The 21944-nt window shown below is 37.1% G+C and overlaps 1 protein-coding gene across 2 annotated transcripts in view; it reads left to right on the top strand.

The window, feature by feature from the left end:
• The window catches only part of RNF217 (ring finger protein 217), a 121234-nt gene that overhangs the window by 69998 nt on the left and 29292 nt on the right, over positions 1–21944 (top strand). For both annotated transcript variants that reach the window (XM_080807024.1, XM_080807023.1), the window contains exon 2: positions 13292–13525. In XM_080807024.1, coding sequence (XP_080663150.1) covers positions 13292–13525 — 234 coding nt within the window. The remainder of the gene's footprint in view (positions 1–13291; positions 13526–21944) is intronic.

Genomic DNA, 21944 nt, shown 5'->3' with positions numbered 1-21944 from the left:
TTTTAAAAAATTTAACATATAATGTATTACTTGCCCCAGGGTTCATATATACTTTTACATACTTATGTAAGTACAATTTTAATGGCTCCTTGTCTAATATTATCAAATATCTTTTAAAATATTTTTCTTATTTTTTTCTTTAAGAAATAATACAGCCAAATCTACTCGTTGAGATCCTTTTTATTCTTCACAGTTTAACTAAGATACCTCCTTTTCCGTGAACGGTCAAAACCAGTTCTCCTTTTTGCTTCTCTGATTGAACAGTGGTCATTCATGCCTGTGTTTATCTCCCCTGATAAGCTGAAAGCTACTTGACGGTAGCAGTTTATTCATCTATAAATTCTCTCCCCTAGGTAGTAGAGTGCCTTGCCCATGGGGTGCACTGAATAAACAATTGGGTATTGAGTTGAAACTAATCCATAGAGTCATTTAGAGCAAAGTGTTTTACAAAGAAGTTGAAGTGGGAAGAAATGAGCAAAACCATAGAAGTTTTATGCCTCTAAAAAGAAGGAAGAAGTGGCAGTACTAATTTCTGGGGAGGTAGAGGTAGAATTTAAATATAAAAACACCAAATAGGGAGAAGACTGTTTACAAAGATAATGTCGTAAGCTTGTATGCACCAAGAAACACTGCAATTAAATACATAAACCAAAAATACATCAATGAGAATACATAGATAATTTGAAAAAATATATTGTAAGCAACTTTATAACTCCTCTTTTGGAATCAGATTGAGTACATAAATAAGTAAATGAGCCCATAGAGGAATTAATGTTAGCCATTCAAACTGGTACTTAATAGAGATCTATACAGAATCTTACAGCTCTTGATTAGAGTAAAAGATGTTAATATCCCAGAAACATTTTTTTAAGTCATGTAATTGGCTAAAAATAAAACCTTAATATTTTTTAAATGAAGATTTTACAGACCACTTACTTAATGCACAATTAGGCAAAGGTGAAAATAAATGGCAGAAAAAAGTTACTGAAAAAGTATTAACTACATAGAAATTAAGTAACACTTAAAGAGGAAGTGAAAACAGTTTATACACTGCCTAGAAAAAAATGAAAAGAGAACATTCCATTCCAAAATATTTAGAACATAGTAAAAACTATTCATTACTAAGGAATAAAAGCAGGAAACAAGGGGCTAAGGAACATCTTAAGAAACTCGGAAAAGAATAACAAATGAACCAAATATAAGCATAAAGAAGATAGTGCTGAACATAAAATCCCCCAAGGGAGGAAAAGAAAAAGAAAAAAAAAAAAGAACAATATAAAGGTTAAGCCCAAGAGCTGATTATTTTATGAACTACAAGATTAATTCTTTTAGGAGCCTGATTTAAGGATCAAAGAAAGTAAAAGTAGACAGTGAGAAAGAGACAAGGTGAGAAGACAGCTGAGATGAGAAAAGAGAGAAAACCAGAGAGAAAGAGGGAGAACAGAGAAAATTCTATTGCAGCAGAGGGGAAATCTAGGGAATAGACACTTTCCTAGAAGACATACCCTAAATTAGGTCCTCTATTATAATTGGCCTGTTCAAATGTTTAACTTCTTCTTGGCTAAATTTTGGTAACTTATAACTAATTCCTGGGGCTTTTTTCCCCCCCGCTTCCTTTCTTTCCATTTTTACTGTGGTTGAGGATAATCCTGTTTCCCCAGTGGCCAGACCACACCTGAATGATGGCTTTGTTTTCTGGGTGGTACACTTTTACCAAGAAAGCTAGGAAAAAGAAAAGATTTCAAAGGATATATGAGAAAGAGTTAGAGAAGTGGAGTATTTCCCTGGGAGAAACAACTGAAGGGACATGACACCTTGTCTTCAAGTGTTTGAAAACCCTTTACCAAGAAGAATGGGTAAATACCTCCAATAAGACCTAGGAGAAAATTAAAAATATCTTGTGTTCAGGGAACAAAATTGGGAAACTCCTACATTGCTCTTCTACGTCAACATGTCTATTTTGCAATAATTTTCCCTGAACCTATTACCTTAAATATGCCCAAGATTTGAGTCAGTGGCACTACTCTGACTACTGATAAATCGTCCAGATCACTCGTATTTGCATTTTGCTTTCTTATTCACTTTTCAGGGTTGTTCAGAGAATTTACTCTAATTTGTGGAAGGCAAAAAAAAAAAAAAAAAAAAAAAAAAAGTTTTCCGTAACTAGACCACCAATGGCTTTTCTTTTCCTTGCTTTTGGCATTTTTAAGATATTTAAGCATATTTTGAAGGCCAAGAGAAAGAAACAAAGGAGGAGGGAGAGATAGATGTTATAAAAGGTTTCCTGTGGGTTCTGTAAATGTTTTAAAGCTTACAGTTGTTTCTAGTTTCTGAAATTTTCACTTGTTTCTTTTTACTGAAATCAAATCTATGGGTAAATAAATAAAATAAAATTGTCTTCCCTGCCCCACCAGAGGATTGCTAATTATTATTTTGGTACTAGGTCAATGAAAAATGCCATTTCCTGTTTATTACTATGAACTGTATATCTATATTTCCATATCTATGTGTCTGTATTTCCACCCTTGGTTGGATTTTTAAGAAAATGGGGGCACTTTTGGTGTAAATCATAATCTGTTTGTCTTATGTACCTCAGCATTCAATCCTCCTTTTTGGAATACAATATATTCATGTAATTTGTACTTTATATTCCTTTTAATATATGCTTTTGAAGGAAGAACACTGAATTATGAATGAGAATACTGAGTTCTGAATTATGAATGAGTGCAGGATTTAAAATGTTCTCAAGAAATAAGCATCATAAGAGTTTTTAATTTCTAAAATTAATTTTGTGAAATATTATTTTCTAAATATCAAGGAAGATAGATATTACCCAATTTTTATTGTGTTTTCCCTGTCAGGAACTGTTCCAGGTATTTTACACAAATTAACTCACACAGTCCTCTCAACAACCCAGTTCGGTTTGTACATTGCCATTCGGTTACACGGATACAAATGCTCTGAGTCTGGAATCTGCTCTTTTAACTACTGCACTCTACTGACTTTTTTTAGCTAGAGCTAAAGCTTTAGAAAGCTTAAGTGCACTTAAATTAGGTGCTTAATTTTGTAAATTAGCACACCCCTTACACTTACATAATTTTAGAGACAGCAGGGAATCCTAAAGGTGAATTAAGCCATTTCCAAGAGTGTTGGTTGTGTGAGCCCCTGACTCAAGGACACTCAGCCACATACATAGCAGCAGAATCTTGCCTCTGATTTCCATTTCAGGGTCCTTTTTGCAGATTACCTGTGTAGTGTCTTTATATTCTGATTGTAAAAAATTGGAATATCTTGGGGCGCCTGAGTGACTCAATGGGTTAAGCCTCTGCCTTTGGCTCAGGTCATGATCTCAGGGTCCTGGGATCGAGCCCCGCATTGGTCTCTCTGCTCAGTGGGGCGCCTGCTTCCTCCTCTCTCTCTGTCTGCCTCTCTGCCTACTTGTGATCTCTCTCTCTGTCGAATAAATAAAATCTTTTAAATTAAAAAAAAAATGGAGTATCTTATTTAGATTAACATAATGGTGGGGAAATCAGTGTGGATAACATGTAAACCAAAAAACTCAAAATTATTATTTTAGAAATATCTCCCTCTCTGATGGGTGACCAAATATCTTGTCTGTTCTAAAACTTTGTCTTCCAAAAAGAGAATTTTATCATAGTTAAATGAGTATGTACTCATTCTGTTTATCCAAGCACACATTACATATACATTTTTTGTTTTAGATTTTATTTATTTGACAGAGAGAGAGAGAGATCACAAGTAGGCAGGCAGAGAGAGAGGGGGAAGCAGGCTCCCTACTGACCAGAGTTCAGTCTAAATAGTTCATCGGTACTTTGTTTTGAAAAATCCCTTCATATTTAAAATTTGAAAGTTATCCTCTTAAAGAATCTAGGGAATTTATCTTACTGATATACTTGCCCACATGTGAATAATTTACATATAAAGTATTCACTGTGGCATTATTTGCCATAGTAAAATATGACCAAAAAAACAGTCTAAATGTACAACAATATGAGAAATAGGCTGGTTATAGTACAGTGGAAATCTATGCAGTTATTAAAAACAAAAAAACAAGGAAGTCCTTCCTATGTGATATGAAAATATCTTCACAGTATATTGTCAAGTGAAGAAAACAAGATGATTATCATTTGCTAACATTTGGGTTTAAAAAGGGACAAAATACATATATTTGCATTTCTTATATGTGCTAAAACATTTCTTGAAGGAAACAGCAACCATTTGGTGGGATGGATAGAATGCGAGTAAGGTTATAAGAGAGAAATGCTAATTTTTATCTACTTTATACTTTTTGGTTTTTGAATTATGAGAATTTCTGACCTTATGCAAAAAGCTGAATTAAAATTTAAAAATTTTTATTAAATGAATAAAGGAGCATGAAAATTTGGGTGAGAAGCAAGAGAAAGAAGTTTAACATAAACAGGTGATTGTGTACAGAAAAACGCAGTTGCATGATTGAACAGAAATTAACACTGCATGAATTCTATCGTTAATATTTTAACTATTTAAACATTATTTTACTGACTCTTAGCTATGAGAACTCAATTAGCCTTTAAAATTACATGTCATTTTGGTGTTAAGTTTCATTTCCCTGATAACTCATGAAGTTGAACACACTTTCATGTTTGTGGGTCATTGAACATCCTCTTTTGTGAAGTGCCTTGACTAGTTTTTCATTCAGTTGGCTGTCTTCCTTTTTCTTATTGACATGGAGGGGTTTTCTATATATCCTGGATGAATAAAACCTTGTCCTTGCATATTGCAAATATCTTCTCCCGTTCTAATTTACAGTCTCACTCTCTCCACAGTACCTGTTGGTGAGCAGAGGTTTAAATTTTATTTAACCCAATTTATCAATTTTTTTAGTGAGTATTTTTCGTGTCACATGTAAGAAATGTTTCCCTTCCCTGAGATCATGAAGATATTTTCCTTGATCAACTTTAGAGGTTTTATTGTTTAATATTTTAGAATTATGCCACTTGGCTTGAGATGGAAGTCAGGACATGTTTTTTTAAAGGACATTTCAGTAAACCAGAACAATTTATTGAAAGAAATTGTCCTCCACACTGCCCCGTAGTGTCAGTGCTTCTGCTGTCCATATGCAAGTTGTTCTGTTCGATACCCTTTTGTGTTCTGGTATCTATCATTATCCATCCTTATCTATCTTTTTTTTAAGATTTTATTTATTTATTTGACAGAGAGAGAGAGAGACCACAAGTAGGCAGAGGGACATGGGGGGGGGGGGGGTGGGGGGAAGCAGTCTCCCTGCTGAGCAGAGAGCCCAATGCAGGGCTCAATCCCAGGACCCTGAGACCAAGACCTGAGCCAAAGGCAGAGAGGCTTAGCCCACTAAGCCACCCAGGAGCCCCCATCCTTATCTATCTTGATGCTAGTGTCATACTATTGCAATTACTGTGGCTTGATGATTCATCTTATATATGGTAAAACAAGTTCTACTACTTTGTTTTTCTTGGTCAGGAGTATCATGACCGGGGCTCCTGGGTGGCTCAGTCAGTTAAGCGCCTGCCTTTGGCTCAGTACATGATTCCAGGATGCTGGGATGGAGCCCTGCATCCCATCGTCTGGCTCCCTGCTCAGCGGAGAGTCTGCTTCTCCTTCTGCCCCTCCCCTGCTCACACTCTCTCACCCTCTCAAATGAATAAATAAAATCTTTAAAAAAAATTATCATACCATTCATAAGTATTTTACAGACAGCCTGTGATTTTGAATTCACTTTCTCTTCAAAAAAAGAGAAACAAACTGCAGGAAATTTTATAGATAGAAATGACTGAATTTACATTTCTATCATATTGAAACTTCCAATTCAAGACCCAGATATATCCCTCCATTCATTTGCTTCTTTTTATTGTCTCAAAAATGTTTCAAATATGTCTGTGGGGTAGTATAATTCATCTTTTGGATTTATTAATACTTCATGTTTTTATATTGCTATAAATGATATTTCTTAAATATTATTTTCACATCACTTGTTACCAGTTATAGAAGTACATTTGTTTTTTGTGTAGTTGACCTATTCAGCAACCTTGCTAAATTCACTTGTTAATTCTAACAGTTTATCTGTAGATTATTTTGGGTTTTCTGCATATGTAATTACATAATCTTCAAGAAGAAGATTATGGAGGAATTGATTCTTCATTTCTGATTGTTTTATTTTCATTTCTCTTCTCTTCTTGCATTGGTTATGAGCTCTAGTTAATGCTGAATAATGGTGGCAGTGTATACTTGACTCATTTCTGATCTCAAGAAGAAAATTTTCAGTATTTCATCATTAAGTGTGATGTTTATTGTTTGTTTTTTTAAATAAACATACTTTATCATTTTAATGAAGAGTTTTCATCTCTTCCTACTTTTCTAAGATTTTAACATGAATGAATGTTGAATTTGTCAAATACCTTTCCTCTTTCTATGGAGATAATCATATGATTTTTCTCCCTTATTAATGTGAGTTATACCAATTGGTTTTGAATGTTAAACCAAACTTGTTTTCTTACAATAAACCTTCTTTGATCAGGATATATTATCTTTTTCTTGTACTGTTCAGTTTGGTTTACTAATATTTTGTTTAGGATTTTTGCATCTGTTTATGAAGAGATTGTCAATAATTTTCCTTTCTTGCAATGTCTTTATCAGGTTTTGGTATCAGGATTTTGCTGACCTAATGAAACAACTTGAACAGTGACCCCTCCCCCCACACCCATTTCCTTATTCTTTAAGAGTAGTTGTGTAATATAAGCATTATTTCATCTTTAAATTCTTAGTAGTTTAACAGCAACCCACTTGGGGCTGAAGTTTTCTGTTTGGGAAGATCTTTCTCTGTTGCTTTTTTTTTTTTTTTAAGATTTCATTTATTTGAGAGAGAGCACGAACAGGGAAGGGGCGGGAGGATAGAGAGAAGCAGACTCCCCACTGGGCAAGGAACCTGCTGTGGGGCTCGATTCCAGAACCCTGGGATCATGACCTGAGTTGAAGGGAGACGCTTAACTGACTGAACCACCCAGCCATCCATCTCCTCTGTTGCTTTTAAGATACTTTTTTGTGTTTGGTACTTGGCACTTTTACTTGCTGTGCCTAGGTGTTTTTTCTTTATATTATTCTTGCTTGGGGTTGAGAGAACTTCTGGGATATTTGGTTTGATGTTTTTCATTAGTTTAAAAAAAAATTTAAAGACACCTAGCACAATGCTCTGTACTCACTGTTGAGTAAACAGAAAAGCATATTTATCAGTAAAGCAGCGACTTTCCTGTATTCACTGATGATAAAGTCATGGGGAAATCCATGAACCTGAAAATGAATCTGCTTCTATGGTGCTCCACAAAGTAATTAATTCACAGAAAATGTTTAGAACAGTGCTTGGCGGGCCACCTGATTGGCTCAGTAGGTTGAGCATGGTCTCTTGATCTCAGGGTTGTAAGTTCAAGTTCCATGTTGAGTGTAGAGATTACTTTAAAAAGTAAAATCTTAAAAAAAAAAAAAAAAAGAACACTGTTTGGCATGTAGGAGGGGCTGTGTCCTTTTCATGATTGTTGTTGCTTTTGTTGTGATAGTCAATTCTCCTCTGCCATGTTAACATGTTCCTTTTTAAGGAAAGAGGAAATTGGTATCAAGTGAACAAAAGTTGGAGGCACCCTGTAAACTATTATGACCAACACTTAAAACCAAGATCAAAGTCATTAGGCATAGCTTTGATAAATCGAGCTTCAAAGTCCCAAGTTTTAAACGTTCTCTGTCTTTTCTTTGGATGATTTAATTAAACTGACACTTTTCTAGAGGCTCCCCCCTTACCTGTGTCACTAAATTACTTTTGAGTTGCCCCAAGTGGCAAATTCTCCCTTTAGTTTGAATGTTAAGTGAATAGTAGTGTCTCTTGGAGACACTTGGAGACTGTTTTAGCATTAAGTAATTTTGTCTTACAAGAATAGACATATTTTTGTTCAGAAGAATTGGAGAATATATTTTTCAGTGATATAAATACTGGTATTAGAATTGAACATAACACAAATTCAAAATATCTTTGGGGGCATCTGGGTAGTATAATTGATTAAGCATCTGACTCTTGATTTCAGCTCAGGTCATGATCTCAGGGTCTGGAGATCAAGCCCCACATTGAACTCTGTGCTCAACAAAGATCTTGAGATTCTTTCCCCTTTCCTCTCCCTCCCACTCTGCTCTTCCCCTACTTTCTCTCTCACTCTCATTCTCAAATAAATAAAGTTTTTTTTTTAAATAAAGTATCTTTGTTTTAAGTATAGTAAGTACATAAAATCCTTGAGACAGAAGTTAGATGACACGTTATTTGAACTATATTAAAGAATCATTGTCATTTGAGCAGATATTTGGTATCATGGTTATGTATTTTTTTAAAGATTTTATTTATTTATTTGACAGACAGAGATCACAAGTAGGCAGAGAGGCGGGCAGAAAGAAAGAAGGAAGCAGGCTTCCCGCTGAGCAGAGAGCCCGATGCGGGGCTCGATCCCAGGACCCTGGGATCATGACCTGAGCCAAAGGCAGAAGCTTTAACCCACTGAGCCACCCAGGCGCCCCTTTGGTTATGTATTTTAAAGAAACTGATTTTTTTTTTAGATCGATACTGAAATAGTCATGAATGAAATGACATGATGTTTTCTATTTGCTTCAAAATAATATGGGTCAATGCACAGAAGAAGATTGGCCAAGTGTTGTTAAGTGTTGAGACTGGAGAACGGATACTTAAGAATTCATAGTATCAGTCGTTTATTTTTGCATATGCTTATGATTACCCTAATAAAAATGTTTTAAACAGTGAATAAAATATTAGATGAATTAGTATCGTCAAATCATCAGTTACTAGAAGAGACTAGCAACACAAATTTGATTGCTGTAGTCTCAAGTTCCACAAGGGCAAGATTCATAGCTTAAGCTACCTTGTATCCTGGACCTATGTCTTTTACATGTAATATTGTAGGAGCTAAATATATGGTTTTTTGGATGAATTAATGAACTTTATTCTTGTTGCTATAATAAATTTGCAGTGAATCCTTTCCAGCAGATATCACATATCCATGTAAACTGTATTTTATTAGACACTTCTCATTGAGTAGCATTGGCTCAGCATCGGATTATTCAAGCCAGAATCCTAGAATTATCTTTGCTTCCTTCTTTAACTTCATCTTCAATATCTGGTCCCTCACCAAATCCCATTGGATCCACTTCCAAAATGTGCCCCATATCTGGCTACTCCTGTCGCCAAGTTGCATCATCCATCATCGACTGTCTAGAGGGCTGAAATAGTCAGAGACCACTGGTAAGAAGAAAAGTACAATCCAGAGTCCTATTATTCTCCCAGTCTCCACTTCTCTCCTTCTACAGTCCATTCACCAGGAAGAGCCTAAGTGATGTTTTTAATGTCAATCAAGGTATGTCACTCCACCTCATAAAACCAGACAATGATTCTTGTTGAATTTAAAATACAATCCATAACTTCCTATCACAGCCAACAAGGCCTGTGTGCTCTGGCTCATTTGGACTGTGTCTTAGTCACTCAGTTCTGTTCTGTGAACACAAGCCCATCAGACACCCTGTACCCTGGGGCCATGTGCTTGCTTCTGTTGCCTGGACTGTCTTCCCCAGTTTCTCTGCATGATGGGCACTTAGTTGCCCGTCCAAGTCCTCCCTTAGGGATCCCTTCCCTGATGTGTAGTTTCCTCTAGCACTGACTATGAACTGCCTGTAGTCTCAAGTTTACTTATCACACATTTCCTGAAAAGAAGCTCTGTGTCTCTCTCCCATCATTTCTCCAGAGTCCACCATGATGTCTAACTTGTAAAAACCACATTTCATTGAAATCTAAGACATGATCAATTGTAGGAGGTAGTATTATATTTTGTGCCACCAAGAAAATAAAAACTGCAAATTAAACTATGGCACAATGCTGAAGACTATTGATGATAAACAATCCTGACTTTTGAGATATTAAAATGCTGAAAAAATGTGTCCTTGAACTGATGAAACACGTATCTTGTTGAATACATAAATGAATACATGTTGCTTAATCATGATTACTAATCTGGTAGTGATGTTTTTTGAGGAAATTATTCTGAGAAAGATACGTAGAGGCCAAGAGATTGCACAGGTCATGAGTAGCATTTTATTATGAAAAAGGAGATAGTATTAGTATGAAGAACTATGAGTAACTCAAAGAACTGTATGAGTAATTTTTCCAAACTACCAATTACTAGCTTACCAGCAATGATTCAAATTTTGTAGATCCTGGGTGGGCCTAAAACTTGAATTCTCAGAGAAGCCTTTAAGAGACTCACACAGTTGTCCTGGAGGTTGATTCCGGCCCTAAACTTGAAGGAGGGCAGAAAAGATGGGGACAGACATAGATTCAGAGAGAGTTCGTAGTGGGAAGATGAGGAACCATGATCATGTTGCATCTATCTGCATAATAAAATAGAGATCATTTGGTTTAGTGCAGTGGGGTAGGAATTTTGGAGCTTTCAGAAAGAAGAGAAGGTATGGAATAAGCCAAATGCAGAGAGTTTGAGAGCATGAAGAAATTGTGTGTTCTACGGACATGGATAGGTGTGCAGACAGATTGGAAAAACACTGAAGAAGACAAGGTCTTCTGATTGGATGTCAGATGGTAAGCCATACCCAAAGTGGTGTGGTGTGAGCACTCACTGCTGGAGAAGTGACAAGAGAACCTGCTCCCTTGAACTGCCTTGGATTGTTCTGGTCCCTAAACTATATTCCATTTCTATAAGAGCTGACTATCCCTGGGTGGCTCTGAACTCACTGCTTCCATTATTACCCTTTCTATGGCTATATCATTTTTATAGGGGAGTGAGGTCAGGTTCAAACATTGACCTGGGAGGAAAAAAATTGACTCCCACCCCCTAAACTATGCTGTTCCCCAATAAACACGAGTCACTGGAAATGGCCCAAGGGAGCTCCTAATATGTGGAGTGAAAAGAAATTGTTTTTCACTTGCTGAAAACTGGAGGGTTTTTTGTTTTGTTTTGTTTTGTTTAATTTTCTTATGAGAACATCCAGACGTTTGGGACAGCTTCATGCTCTGCCCTTATGCTCTGATCCCAGTTCATCTGTATGCCCTTAGCTTTCTACACCTGACTTCGTGGTCCAGGCTTACTGATCATCTTTCAGGTGCTCTAAGGCTGTCATCTTAGGTTAGGATGCATGTACCTTAGGGCAGCATACATCGGATCCATTTAGGAGGTGGGGAAAATCGGGAGTACCCCAGCTGCAGTGCCATACTCTCTTACTACCCGGCCTTTGTCCATGCTGTACCTTCTGTCTGCTTGAAACCCCTTCACCCAGTTTGGCGAAGTCCTACTAATCTTAAGATCTCGCTTGAAACCTCACTTCTTCCTAGAAGGCTCCTCTGAGTCTCCGAAGTGTCAGTTCCTGAGCCTCCCACATCTCCTCTCCTGACACCCTGTTTCTACCTCTCAGGCAGACTCACGGCTCTGGGTCATGATCACCTCTTTGCTGATGGGCACTGCAAAGTTCTGTGCCTAACCCAATACCTGGCTCCAAAGCAGGCTTGATAAACATTGACAGAATATTAAAAGAGGAAACGTGTTCATTTTTTAAAGGTTTTATATGCTTTGTTAACCCAGTTTCTATTAATGTCACAGGTGGGATTTTTGTCTGTTTAAAAATCTTCCACGGATTTATGTCTTGAGCTATAACTGAAAACAATTTATTAGAAAACTTAATTGGGTTTATAATAACATTTCATAACTCTAACAAGTGTAATAATAAATCTGATTGCAGCTATAAGCAGACATCATAAAAAGTAAAAATATTATTTGGGGCTGATACTTGAAAAACCTTTCTAGACTGAGTTTTGTACAATAGTTGTATAAAATTATGTAGCAATTGACACTTTCAGCAGGTTGGTCCTAAGAAGAAGGTTTATCTAAAGCCAGACTCCTTCATTTCATTATCGGTCTGGCTCATGTCCTTTATTCATATTAAATGTATCATCATCCCATGCATCCTTCAGCCTGTGGCTTTGTAACTACCCATCGACAGTCTGTGCCAGATAAACAGCAAAGTTAAAAGCAAAGTTACTATGATGTCAGTAGTGTGTTTTTTCAATTGTTCTTTGTAGTGATGTTTTTCTTCTCCCAGACAGCATCGTTTTTCCCCATTCCTTCCTCAGTTCTCATGGAGGCTTTTTTCTCATTAAGGTCAACAGACTTCTTAGAATGTCAGGTTCACCCAAGTGAAAAAGAAACAATTTAGCATTTTTTTGCCATTTGGTACTTTAGCTGCCTCCCTTTGCTATATTAGGATATGCAAAAAGAGATTATGATGCCATGATATATAAATACAGTAAACGCTTCTTGTTCAATACTTATGGAAAACATTTATGGAACTCCTTAATTCTAAGTAGTTTATTTTCTTCATCTTTTTAAATTCAGTTTTGTCCAGACTTTATGTTTTTATCTTTTGCTGTAATCTTTAATGCTAACCTTATCTAGAATGCCATACCAAATGCTAAATGTAGCATTCTAGTACATCCTTCTCCTCTCTCCTAACCTAACTGTGGTCCTGGGAAGAAATTCATTCTATAAATTACCTCAGTTTTAGCCAGATCTCGTATGGATTTTTTTAAAAAACCAGTGGGATTGGTGTGATTTTCTTACTTGTTCCTCTGATTCTGATGACATAAAAACTACTGTATGTTCATTACACAGAACAGTCAGGGAAAATGAGGTTATTACTGCAATATTGTTAAACTACTAGGTGATATATATATACATATATATATATACACTTTCAAAATCCTTTTTTTTTCCTTTATAGTAAAGCCACCCTAAGTTTAATGTTGAGACTTGCAGTAAGCTTGGAAAATCTGAACCACCTTTTTATCCTTTAGCTGCCTTACCCTAAAGGCAGCTAAAGCCACAGGCTCACCAAAGAAGCAAATTATCATCCCATTCTTCTGGAAAAACCCAGAAGGTTGGGATGATAATTTGCTTCTTTGGTGAGCCTGTGGCTTACGTCCCTTTAAGTTCACAAATGTGATAAGAGAATGCTTTGGAAACTTTATATAGTGATTATTTTGGTACTGCCTAACATAGATACCAAAGTGATTACCATTTATTATGTTAGAAATCCTGAGAAATGATGGATAATCCTTTACTGTAATCATGAAATAATCAATAATATGTGAGGAGAAAAAAGAATAGAAAGTTAACCAGTGCCCTTTTTTGTCTCCATGTGCTCTTTCACACAGGTACAACTTGGCCAAGTAGAAATCAAATGCCCTATCACAGAATGTTTTGAATTCCTGGAAGAAAGAACGATTGTCTTTAACTTAACACATGAAGATTCCATCAAATATAAGTATTTCCTGGAACTTGGCCGTATTGATTCCAGCACCAAGCCATGTCCTCAGTGCAAGCACTTTACAACCTTCAAGAAAAAAGGACATATCCCTACCCCTTCCAGATCAGAAAGCAAATACAAAGTAAGCATGTTCACCAGAGTTGTGGGTTAGATGTCACATGATGCCAAATTAGGCCAACTTGTGGTGGGCATTAAGTGGGCTTCCTTCCCTTACCCAAGTCTAAGGTGAGTATATATTGGCTGTGATTCTGAAAATAAGTGGTTTGGGGAGGCTGATGATAAGAAAGCACTCTTGAGGATTTCCTTAAAGTTTTTCTTTGACTTTAACCATGTTCAAAATTCATTTAGTAGCCAAATGGAATGACTAATCTTCTAAAGTAACTGTCACTGCTATTACTAAATATTAAGGAAATATTAATCCTTTTTTTTTTTTAAGTGTAAGTTTGACTTTTTCGGCAGACCCAATGTGATTCTCCTCTGGCTCCATCTATAATAAGTGAATATAGTATAAAATGCTATTCATTCTGGTACAAAATGCCAGTATGAGCTAGACTGTAAGCTAAGTTTGGGGGATGCAGTGGCAAATATGACATAGTCCTTGCTCCAAAAATGTCTAATGAAGGTGAGAGAGACATATGTTCTAAAATGACAGTTCGATATGATTAGTCAAAAGAAGAAAACAAAAACAAGAACCCCAGTACACTTGCGCTTTGAGAACACTGATGGAGGAGAAGAGGCTAGGACGTGAGGAGAGGCTTCTTGGAGAAGATGCAGTTCTCCAGGCAGATAACCGGATAAACATTGGAGAACACGTCGGAGCAAGGAATGAAGGAATGAGTAAGAGCACAGGCCCCGAGGCTGAGGCGGCCACACTGGAAACAAATGCTTGGTGGGGCTGGTGGGGAGACAGCCAGCAAGAGGCAGCTGGGCAGGTACTTAAAAGCAGATCGTGTTGAATCTTACACCGAGCCCAGAAGTTTAGATTTAATTCTGTAGGCATTACAGAGAGATCATTCTCGCAGCATTAGTAGCGGATGTCACAGGAGGGCAAGACTGAAGGCTGGGCGGCAAAGGCAGCCATTGTGGGAGCTAATCCCTGATTCACAGCGCCCGCTGTCCCTCACCATTACCTGGGGGTCTTTTAGACAACCAGTGCCCCGGGCCCACCCCCCAACAACACTCTGGCACATTTTTGAGCTTCACTGGGTGTTGCTAGAGTGTAGCAGAACTGGGAACCTTTGCAGTAAATGAAGCAGGAAGATGAGGTCTGTGGCCCTAGATTTTCATCCTTGTCATTACAGTAGAATGGCAGGGTGAGGTGATTCAAAGGCTGTGTGAAGTTCTCTCCACTTAAGGTAAGTCTTAGCCGGCGTTCTGCTCTTGGAAGCAGTGGTGGTATCGTATGCGTTCTGTAGCTTTGAGGGACGGTGGTTCAGCAAGTACTTCCCTCCGTGGGTTGGAAGGATGAGCTATAGCAGGTTAGTCAAAACCTCTTAATGAGTAACTGGGCTTTGAAATGGCTTGGCTCTCATAGTCAGTTCTTTTATTTACTATCTTTGTGAAGCCTAGGCTCGTAACTAGCAGGAAACACCCCTTTTTTTTTCTTCTCTAAAAAGTATCTTTTTGAGGTTGCAAAACTGTATAACTCAAATAATACACTCACAGTGATTTTGAATACTAACTTAATAAAAAAAGCATACTTTTATTTGACTCTGTATGTTCTTAAAAGTTATTTTTTTAAAAGATTTTAGTTATTTAGTTATTTGACAGAGAGAGAGAGACAGTGAGGGAGGGAACACAAGCATGGGGAGTGGGAGAGGGAGAAACACGCTTTGCGTGCAGAACAGGGAGCCCAATGCGGGACTCAGTCCCAGGATCCTGGGATCGTGACCTGAGCCGAAGGCAGACGCTTAACAACTGAGGCACCCAGGTGCCCCAGGTTGTTATTTTTATTCCAATTTTATGTTGTTGATGTGATCAGAAATTGCTAGTTTTAGAAGGACTTCTTATCTCATAACAGCATATTTTATTTTTTTCTAAATTTTGTTTGGAATCATATATATATGTACATATATGTATATATATACACACACACATAATATACATTTTAATGTAATTTATTTGCTTATAAAATATATGTTGATACAATTAATATATATTTATAAAATATATGTATATAAACTCAGATTATACTATTTTGGAATTTTGGTAATTAAAACATGTATGCATAGAGTTAAAGTGGAAATCATTCAAAAATATACTGTTCTTATGAAATGGGTGAAAGGTGTAGTGTAAGGTGTGATTATAGCTGTAGTAAAATTTTATAAATCCCATTTCACCCCCAGATCACTAAGTCCTTTGGTGATGAGCATTATTTATCAGAATGTGCATGTATTGAGAAGGAAATATGTAAAAATTAAAAAATATAAGATCCAGTATTTGTATAATTTTGAGTGAACCAAGGGTATCCTGACAACATTTCCCTATGTCAGGCTTCCTCCAATGTCCATCAGTTGGGTTGTAGGTAAGAAGAGATGTAGGGGGCAAATGAATCAAGACCTCAAACTTAGTAAGCTCAGTCTTTTATTTCTGATGAACAGAGGAGAAGGATATTTGCTTTAGGAACAGGAGAAACTCAACACAAAATAAACATTTTGTCATAAACAGTGGAAATTCTTGGTAATGGGTGAGGGATGAAAATCTCAACATAAAGTAAAACTATTAAAGAACTTTCAAGAAAAATATAGCTACCACAAAATTTGGGGATGATTACTGTTATTACTCATCTTTACTCTTGTAGAAGAGAAGATCTCTAACAGAAAAGATAAATAATCCCCCCATTCTATACAGTACAAAGATCTAGGGATAATTCACACAATTCCTGAAGCAAAGATTTCTAGTATTTACTATAACATTAGATAGCATTTTCCATCATTAAACTGTAAACTCTTATGTTAACATTAACTACTTGATTTGCATGTCCATACCTGTCTGGATATTATGAGTAGGGAGAGCTTGGACAAGGATGCTTCAGCAAACCAACTGTGACTTTCATAGTTATAGCATAGCACCCTACATTGAGACTATTATCCTTCTTCTTTGTGGTAAATCAATGGCTATTTTTTAGGTTTGCTCTATTTTAAAAAATTCTGTTTTCCCAATAACAGACCCCACTTCCAAATGATGTAGTCCATTACAACTTTAAGAGTATTGAATTCAAATACCTGAATGTAATGAACTGAGTCATAACACAACAGAAACAAAAAGAAAGATTACTGTGAATGTCTTACATGTCTGAGCAATTTAAAATCTCTTTATAATACTGTTTACAGCCTAAATGGGTTTTGTACCTATTGATGAAACCCTTATAATAGGTATTTCAATATTACTCTTTTTGTGTCATTGAATTATAATGTTGTGATCCAAGATGTCACTTCTTGAACATTTTTTATGATTTCTGTCAATTGAGAAGCACTTAAATAGAACGTTAAAATTGCTTGGAAATATCACAGCTATTTTATAATAGGAAATACCTTTTGATATATCTCACATGAAATTTGAAATCTAAAATATCATATGTGGGATTTCATTTAAATAGGTTTGTGAATACCACTTTTAATTTTTTTGTACTTTGCAAGTGAAAAGGGGGTAAACAGAATATATCAACAAGCAGGAAGAAGAACTTCTAGGTGCCAATACGTGCTTCCAAGCCCTCACTCAACATCTCCCTTCTAACAGCATTTTGAGTACACAGAGCTTTTCATTATGTTCTGAACTCCATTAAACTACTGCTGTATCAAATGGGACAAGTATATTCTTGAATGGAGAAATTACATTGAGACAACCTTGCCTTTGTGCAAATTCAGTCTTTCTCATTCATAATATTTGTCTTCTTATTTCTACAACTCTTGCCATGAGGCAAAATATTTTACCATTCCATTTCTTCAACGCTAATTTCAAATCCAATAAAAAAATCTAATGTCTCACCGAAACAGTTCCTAGAATGTATTAGTGCAACTGCATATCAATACAGTGAACACATTAGCGATGGGAAAATGAAAATGCTGAAGTTGTGGCTTTAATGGTGCTCATGTGATGCCTGGTGACAGACACATCCCCAGCACCAGAAGTTTTTCTCTGTATCTGCTATCATCTGGGATTTTAGGGTGTTATTGTGTGGTTATTTGCTTAAAGTCTCTCCCACTCATTTCTAGGAGGCCAGGTCCAGGCTTGCTGACTGCTGAAAAGCTGTGTCAAGCCCTGTGTCTGATAGACTGAGCTTTGAAATTTTATTTGCTGGAGGAAATAATAAATGGGCCAATGCATATATAATAATGTGTACCATAGTAAATGTGGGTAGAAAATGCTGAGATCACTGGGAGAAGAAAGGACAGGAGAGATTAGAAAGACTTCAATAAGAGTAAACTGAGCTTTGAAATGTTTAATTTGCCAAGCTGGAAAAGATGGGTCAGAGCACTGGCTTCCAGCTATGTTTAAGCTCAGTCTACCACATACGAGCTCTGCCCCTGTGAGTAGAGTTTTCACATGTTTTACTGGGGTTAGTAATAAGTACCTGTCAGAAGGGCAGATTAAGGATTAAACAGGGTCTCACATGTAAAGTGCTTAGCACCATGTCTGATGCATCCTAAGTGCTCAACATTTGCTAGAAATTATAATGTCTGCTCTCATTATTAGGCAGCGGCCACAGAATAAGCAACCTGAGTTATTGGGATGGAGATAGAGGAGTCAAGAACAAGATAGGTGGAATGAAAGTTTGGGTCGCTGATGGATGGCGGGAACAAAGGAGGGATGATATTGACCATGTCTTGAAGAAGAAGAACAGGCTTGGGGAGTGAAAAACAAATTCGGTTTGAAATGTATTGATGATGTTAAGTTTGAAGACCCTTGGGGCTTCAAGGAGATCTCTAAGAAGTGCGGATCTTATGAGAAGGGATCTGATGACAAGCATTAATATTTGAGGAACTTGAGGCAGAGGGAGGTGACTTTGACAGAAATGGATAAAATATTCTGAGAGGTAGAGAAAGTGATCGTTTTTCATGAAAAAGAGTCAAGAATTACAAATGATTAAATATAGTCATTTTATGCCTTAAGAGTTGTACTGAGATAAGGGCAGTTCTCAGTTTCTTTCCTATTTCCCAGCGTAGACCAAGAACAAGCCCCCCTCTTTATACTGATTTGGACTAGGTTGAAGGACATGCATAAACCAACACAGGGAATGTGTTAGAGGTCGTTTTCTTTATGGTTTCCTTGAGGCAAAACTAACATAAACCCCACTCTTCTTCCCACAAATAATAAACAGAACCTTGAAAATTCACAGAATGGTGCTTTAATTCATTGTAAAGTGAAAGAAAAGGAAAACAGTAAAATGTCCTGGGGAAACTCCCTCTATGTTCTTACCTTATATAGTTAGCTGTCTTTTTTTCCCTCTCTTTTAATTATTAAAACCTCTGGGAAGAAATCACATTTTATAAAACTGCAAATACATTATTTCCTTGTGTGGTAAAAGAACTTTTCTAAGGTCTTTATAATCAAATCAATGGGTTTGCTGTTCCTGACTAATGTACTTTAAAATGTGTGTAAGTGGAAGGCTGGAATTGTGGTAATACTCAATTTACCCTTTTCCTGTGTCTGTTATTCAGCCCTCTCTGACCTGTCCTGTACTCCAGAAAGTTGCCCCTTTGAATGGCTTTTCCAGACTCCCTTACATCTCGATTCCTATTTGGGTTCAGCCAACTGTTGCCATTGGCAGGAGACAAAAGGGTGGAAGGAGAGAACAGTAGATAACGTTGCTTCCTCACTCCTTCCTAATTCAGTACAAAGCTCTGGCCGTAGCCGTGTCCTTCTAGGACTGTACCTCCCGCTAGGTCGTCCCTCCCCCATATTTCTAATTCTCACTGAGCTGCAAAAACCTCTCTCCTCCTTTGTCTCTTTGGCTCTAAGAGTGACAGTGGCTTCCCACTCTGTCTACTGGGGCCCTGCCAATCCTTTGTTCAGATCCCAGCAGCACGTCCTCAGTTGTTCCTCCAGTAAACAATTTTTATTTATATCAATCCATCAATCAATATACTTGAGCTTTCTTTTAGTAAAGATAATTTGAGAATTTTTTCCTGTGTGTAAAAATGTTTAAGGGTTTCCTATAAAAAGCATGCTGCTTTGCTCTTTGGTTTTTCCCCAACACCATCGCTTGAAGTTGACGATGTTTACAAATTGAGAATCAGACTGTGCATGAGCCCTGCAAGATCAGTTCATCCTGTGACACAAACCAATTTCTCTTGGCATTAATGCATCATTGATGTTAGGGGCTATAGAAAACAAGTGTAGTTTCTTAAATGATTGTTGCTAGAATGGATTTGGGAGAAAGATAAAGATGGAGTTGTCTAGCCTGGTTTAAAGAAGCCAGCTTAGGGGTGCCTGGGTGGCTCAGTGAGTTAAAGCCTCTGCCTTCGGCTCAGGTCATGATCCCAAGTTCCTGGGATCGAGCCCCGCATCGGGCTCTCTACTCAGTGGGGAGCCAATTTCCCCCTCTCTCTCTCTGCCTGCCTCTCTGCCTACTTGTGATATCTCTCTCTCTCTCTCTCTGTCAAATAAATAAATAAAATCTTTTAAAAATTTTAAAAAAATAAAGAAGCCAGCTTAAGCAAAGGATGTGTTATATATGCTAACTTTGAAAAAAAAAGTGCAATATCCAGCTATGATGCAGATCCACTAAATTTTATTAGGATGCATTTTTCTCTCTAGTTACTAATGAGGTGCTTTGCTAAAGCTGTTCTTTGTTTCCTTTATTGATGTATAAATTAGCCATAATATTTTATGGAGTCTTTACTTGAACTTCTAACAACAAAAACCAAAGACTAGAATTCATTTAGTATCCTAACCTACATTTGATGTTCCAAAAAACCCTGCAATAATTACAATAATCAAGGCCCATAGCTACCATAAATTGACCTACAATGGGACTGAAAACTTTTTTTTTTTTTCTTCACTACATCATCCCTTGGGTCTTCAGCACAAGAGACAAGTTGAAGAATCATTTCTCACTGAGGACATGCTAAAGAGTGGGTAAAAGTAAGCCACGTCTGGTGCTCATTATGAAATGGTCTGGAAGATGTTAGGGCTATGCATTTCTCACCTACCACACTCTGTAATCCTACCTTGCCATACTTAACCCTCTCAGATCTTTACGGGAACCTAATGCAAGCATCTACGTGTGCATAAGTCCTCTCTACAAAATACCTAAAAGTGGCCATTCAGGCACTGATTAAACACTTCCATTTTTAAGAAACTTTCTACTTAGAGAATCATTCCTTTCTATTCAAAAGAATTCATTGTTACCTTCAAGCTGAAATCTGTCTCTTGCTTTCACCTGTTGGTCCCATTTCCTCAGATACACTATATACTTAGATGGCCCTCCAACTACTCTAGGTAGGTTATCTCTGTGAGATGTTAGCCTTACTGTGTTGTTTTCAGAATAGATGTCTTGTTGAGAATGGGGTGATGCCATCTGCTCTGGCTAGTGAGTTTGTACTACATAATCAGGCAGAATCTTCCAGTATTATTTATATTCATCTATGAAGAGGTAGGTCCTCGGACAAGAAATAAATTCAGGCAGATACTTTTCTGGGCCTTGCTTTCTAGGTTTAAAGGAAGAGTCTATAAATGTTTAAAGGTGTTTCCAGGCAGCAGAATCAAAATAGATTGGTATGAAATAATGATTCTCAAATTAGGGAGAGAGGACTCTTTTCAAAGAATAAAACCCTTGGAAGAGTATGCCTCACAGTTGAAAATGAAAGCCAGGACTAAAGTGAAAGTATTGTGCAATCATGTGTCACATATGTAAAAGGATCCTGGAAACCAATATGAGGGATGTCGGTAAGGCTGTTTGTATGAATAACCACTACAACTCTGTATGGTTTATCTTGTCATGTGTTAACAGTTTTTTGAGTTTGTTTGTTTGTTTGCTTGTTTGTTGTCCTCATTTGATCCCTGACCTTTAGGAAAGTTTCCCTTTCATTTTCTGGTTTAGTTTCAGCTATGCTCTGAAAAATTAAGGCAAGGGTCACTGGGCCACTTTCGGACTGTGTTCAGGGAACGGTGCCTTATGCAGCTTGCATGTTACTAGCGCTATACAGTATTCAGGGAGATATCCCCAAGTAGGCTGGGACTAAGGGAATAATGTTAGGGACTAAGAATGGAGGCAAGAAGTCAAGCCCATGTTTTGCCATGTGGAGAACCTCCCTCCACCGCCACTCTTGCTTTAGGATTTGATCTGATAAGGGAGCAGATAGTGCTTCCTTGAAGGTATATGAGGCCATGCATCAAACACTACTTTTCTCCTCTCTGTGATACCCTGCACTTCTTCCCAATCTTCTCGTCTTAAGTTATTATAAAACTTTTTATAACCACAAGATTTCCCTCTTACGTCTATATTGATCAGTTTCCTTAGGACACAGCCTAGTCTGACAGCCGTAAGTTTTATGTTTCATGTAAGAAGTTCCTGGACCACAGTGTATTTTGAGAGA

Source organism: Martes martes (genome assembly GCF_963455335.1).
Source record: "Martes martes genome assembly, chromosome: 6".
In the NCBI taxonomy this organism is placed as follows: Eukaryota; Metazoa; Chordata; class Mammalia; order Carnivora; family Mustelidae; genus Martes; species Martes martes.
The sequence above is the reverse complement of the archived record's forward strand: the minus strand, read 5'-3'. Positions and strand labels throughout refer to the sequence as shown.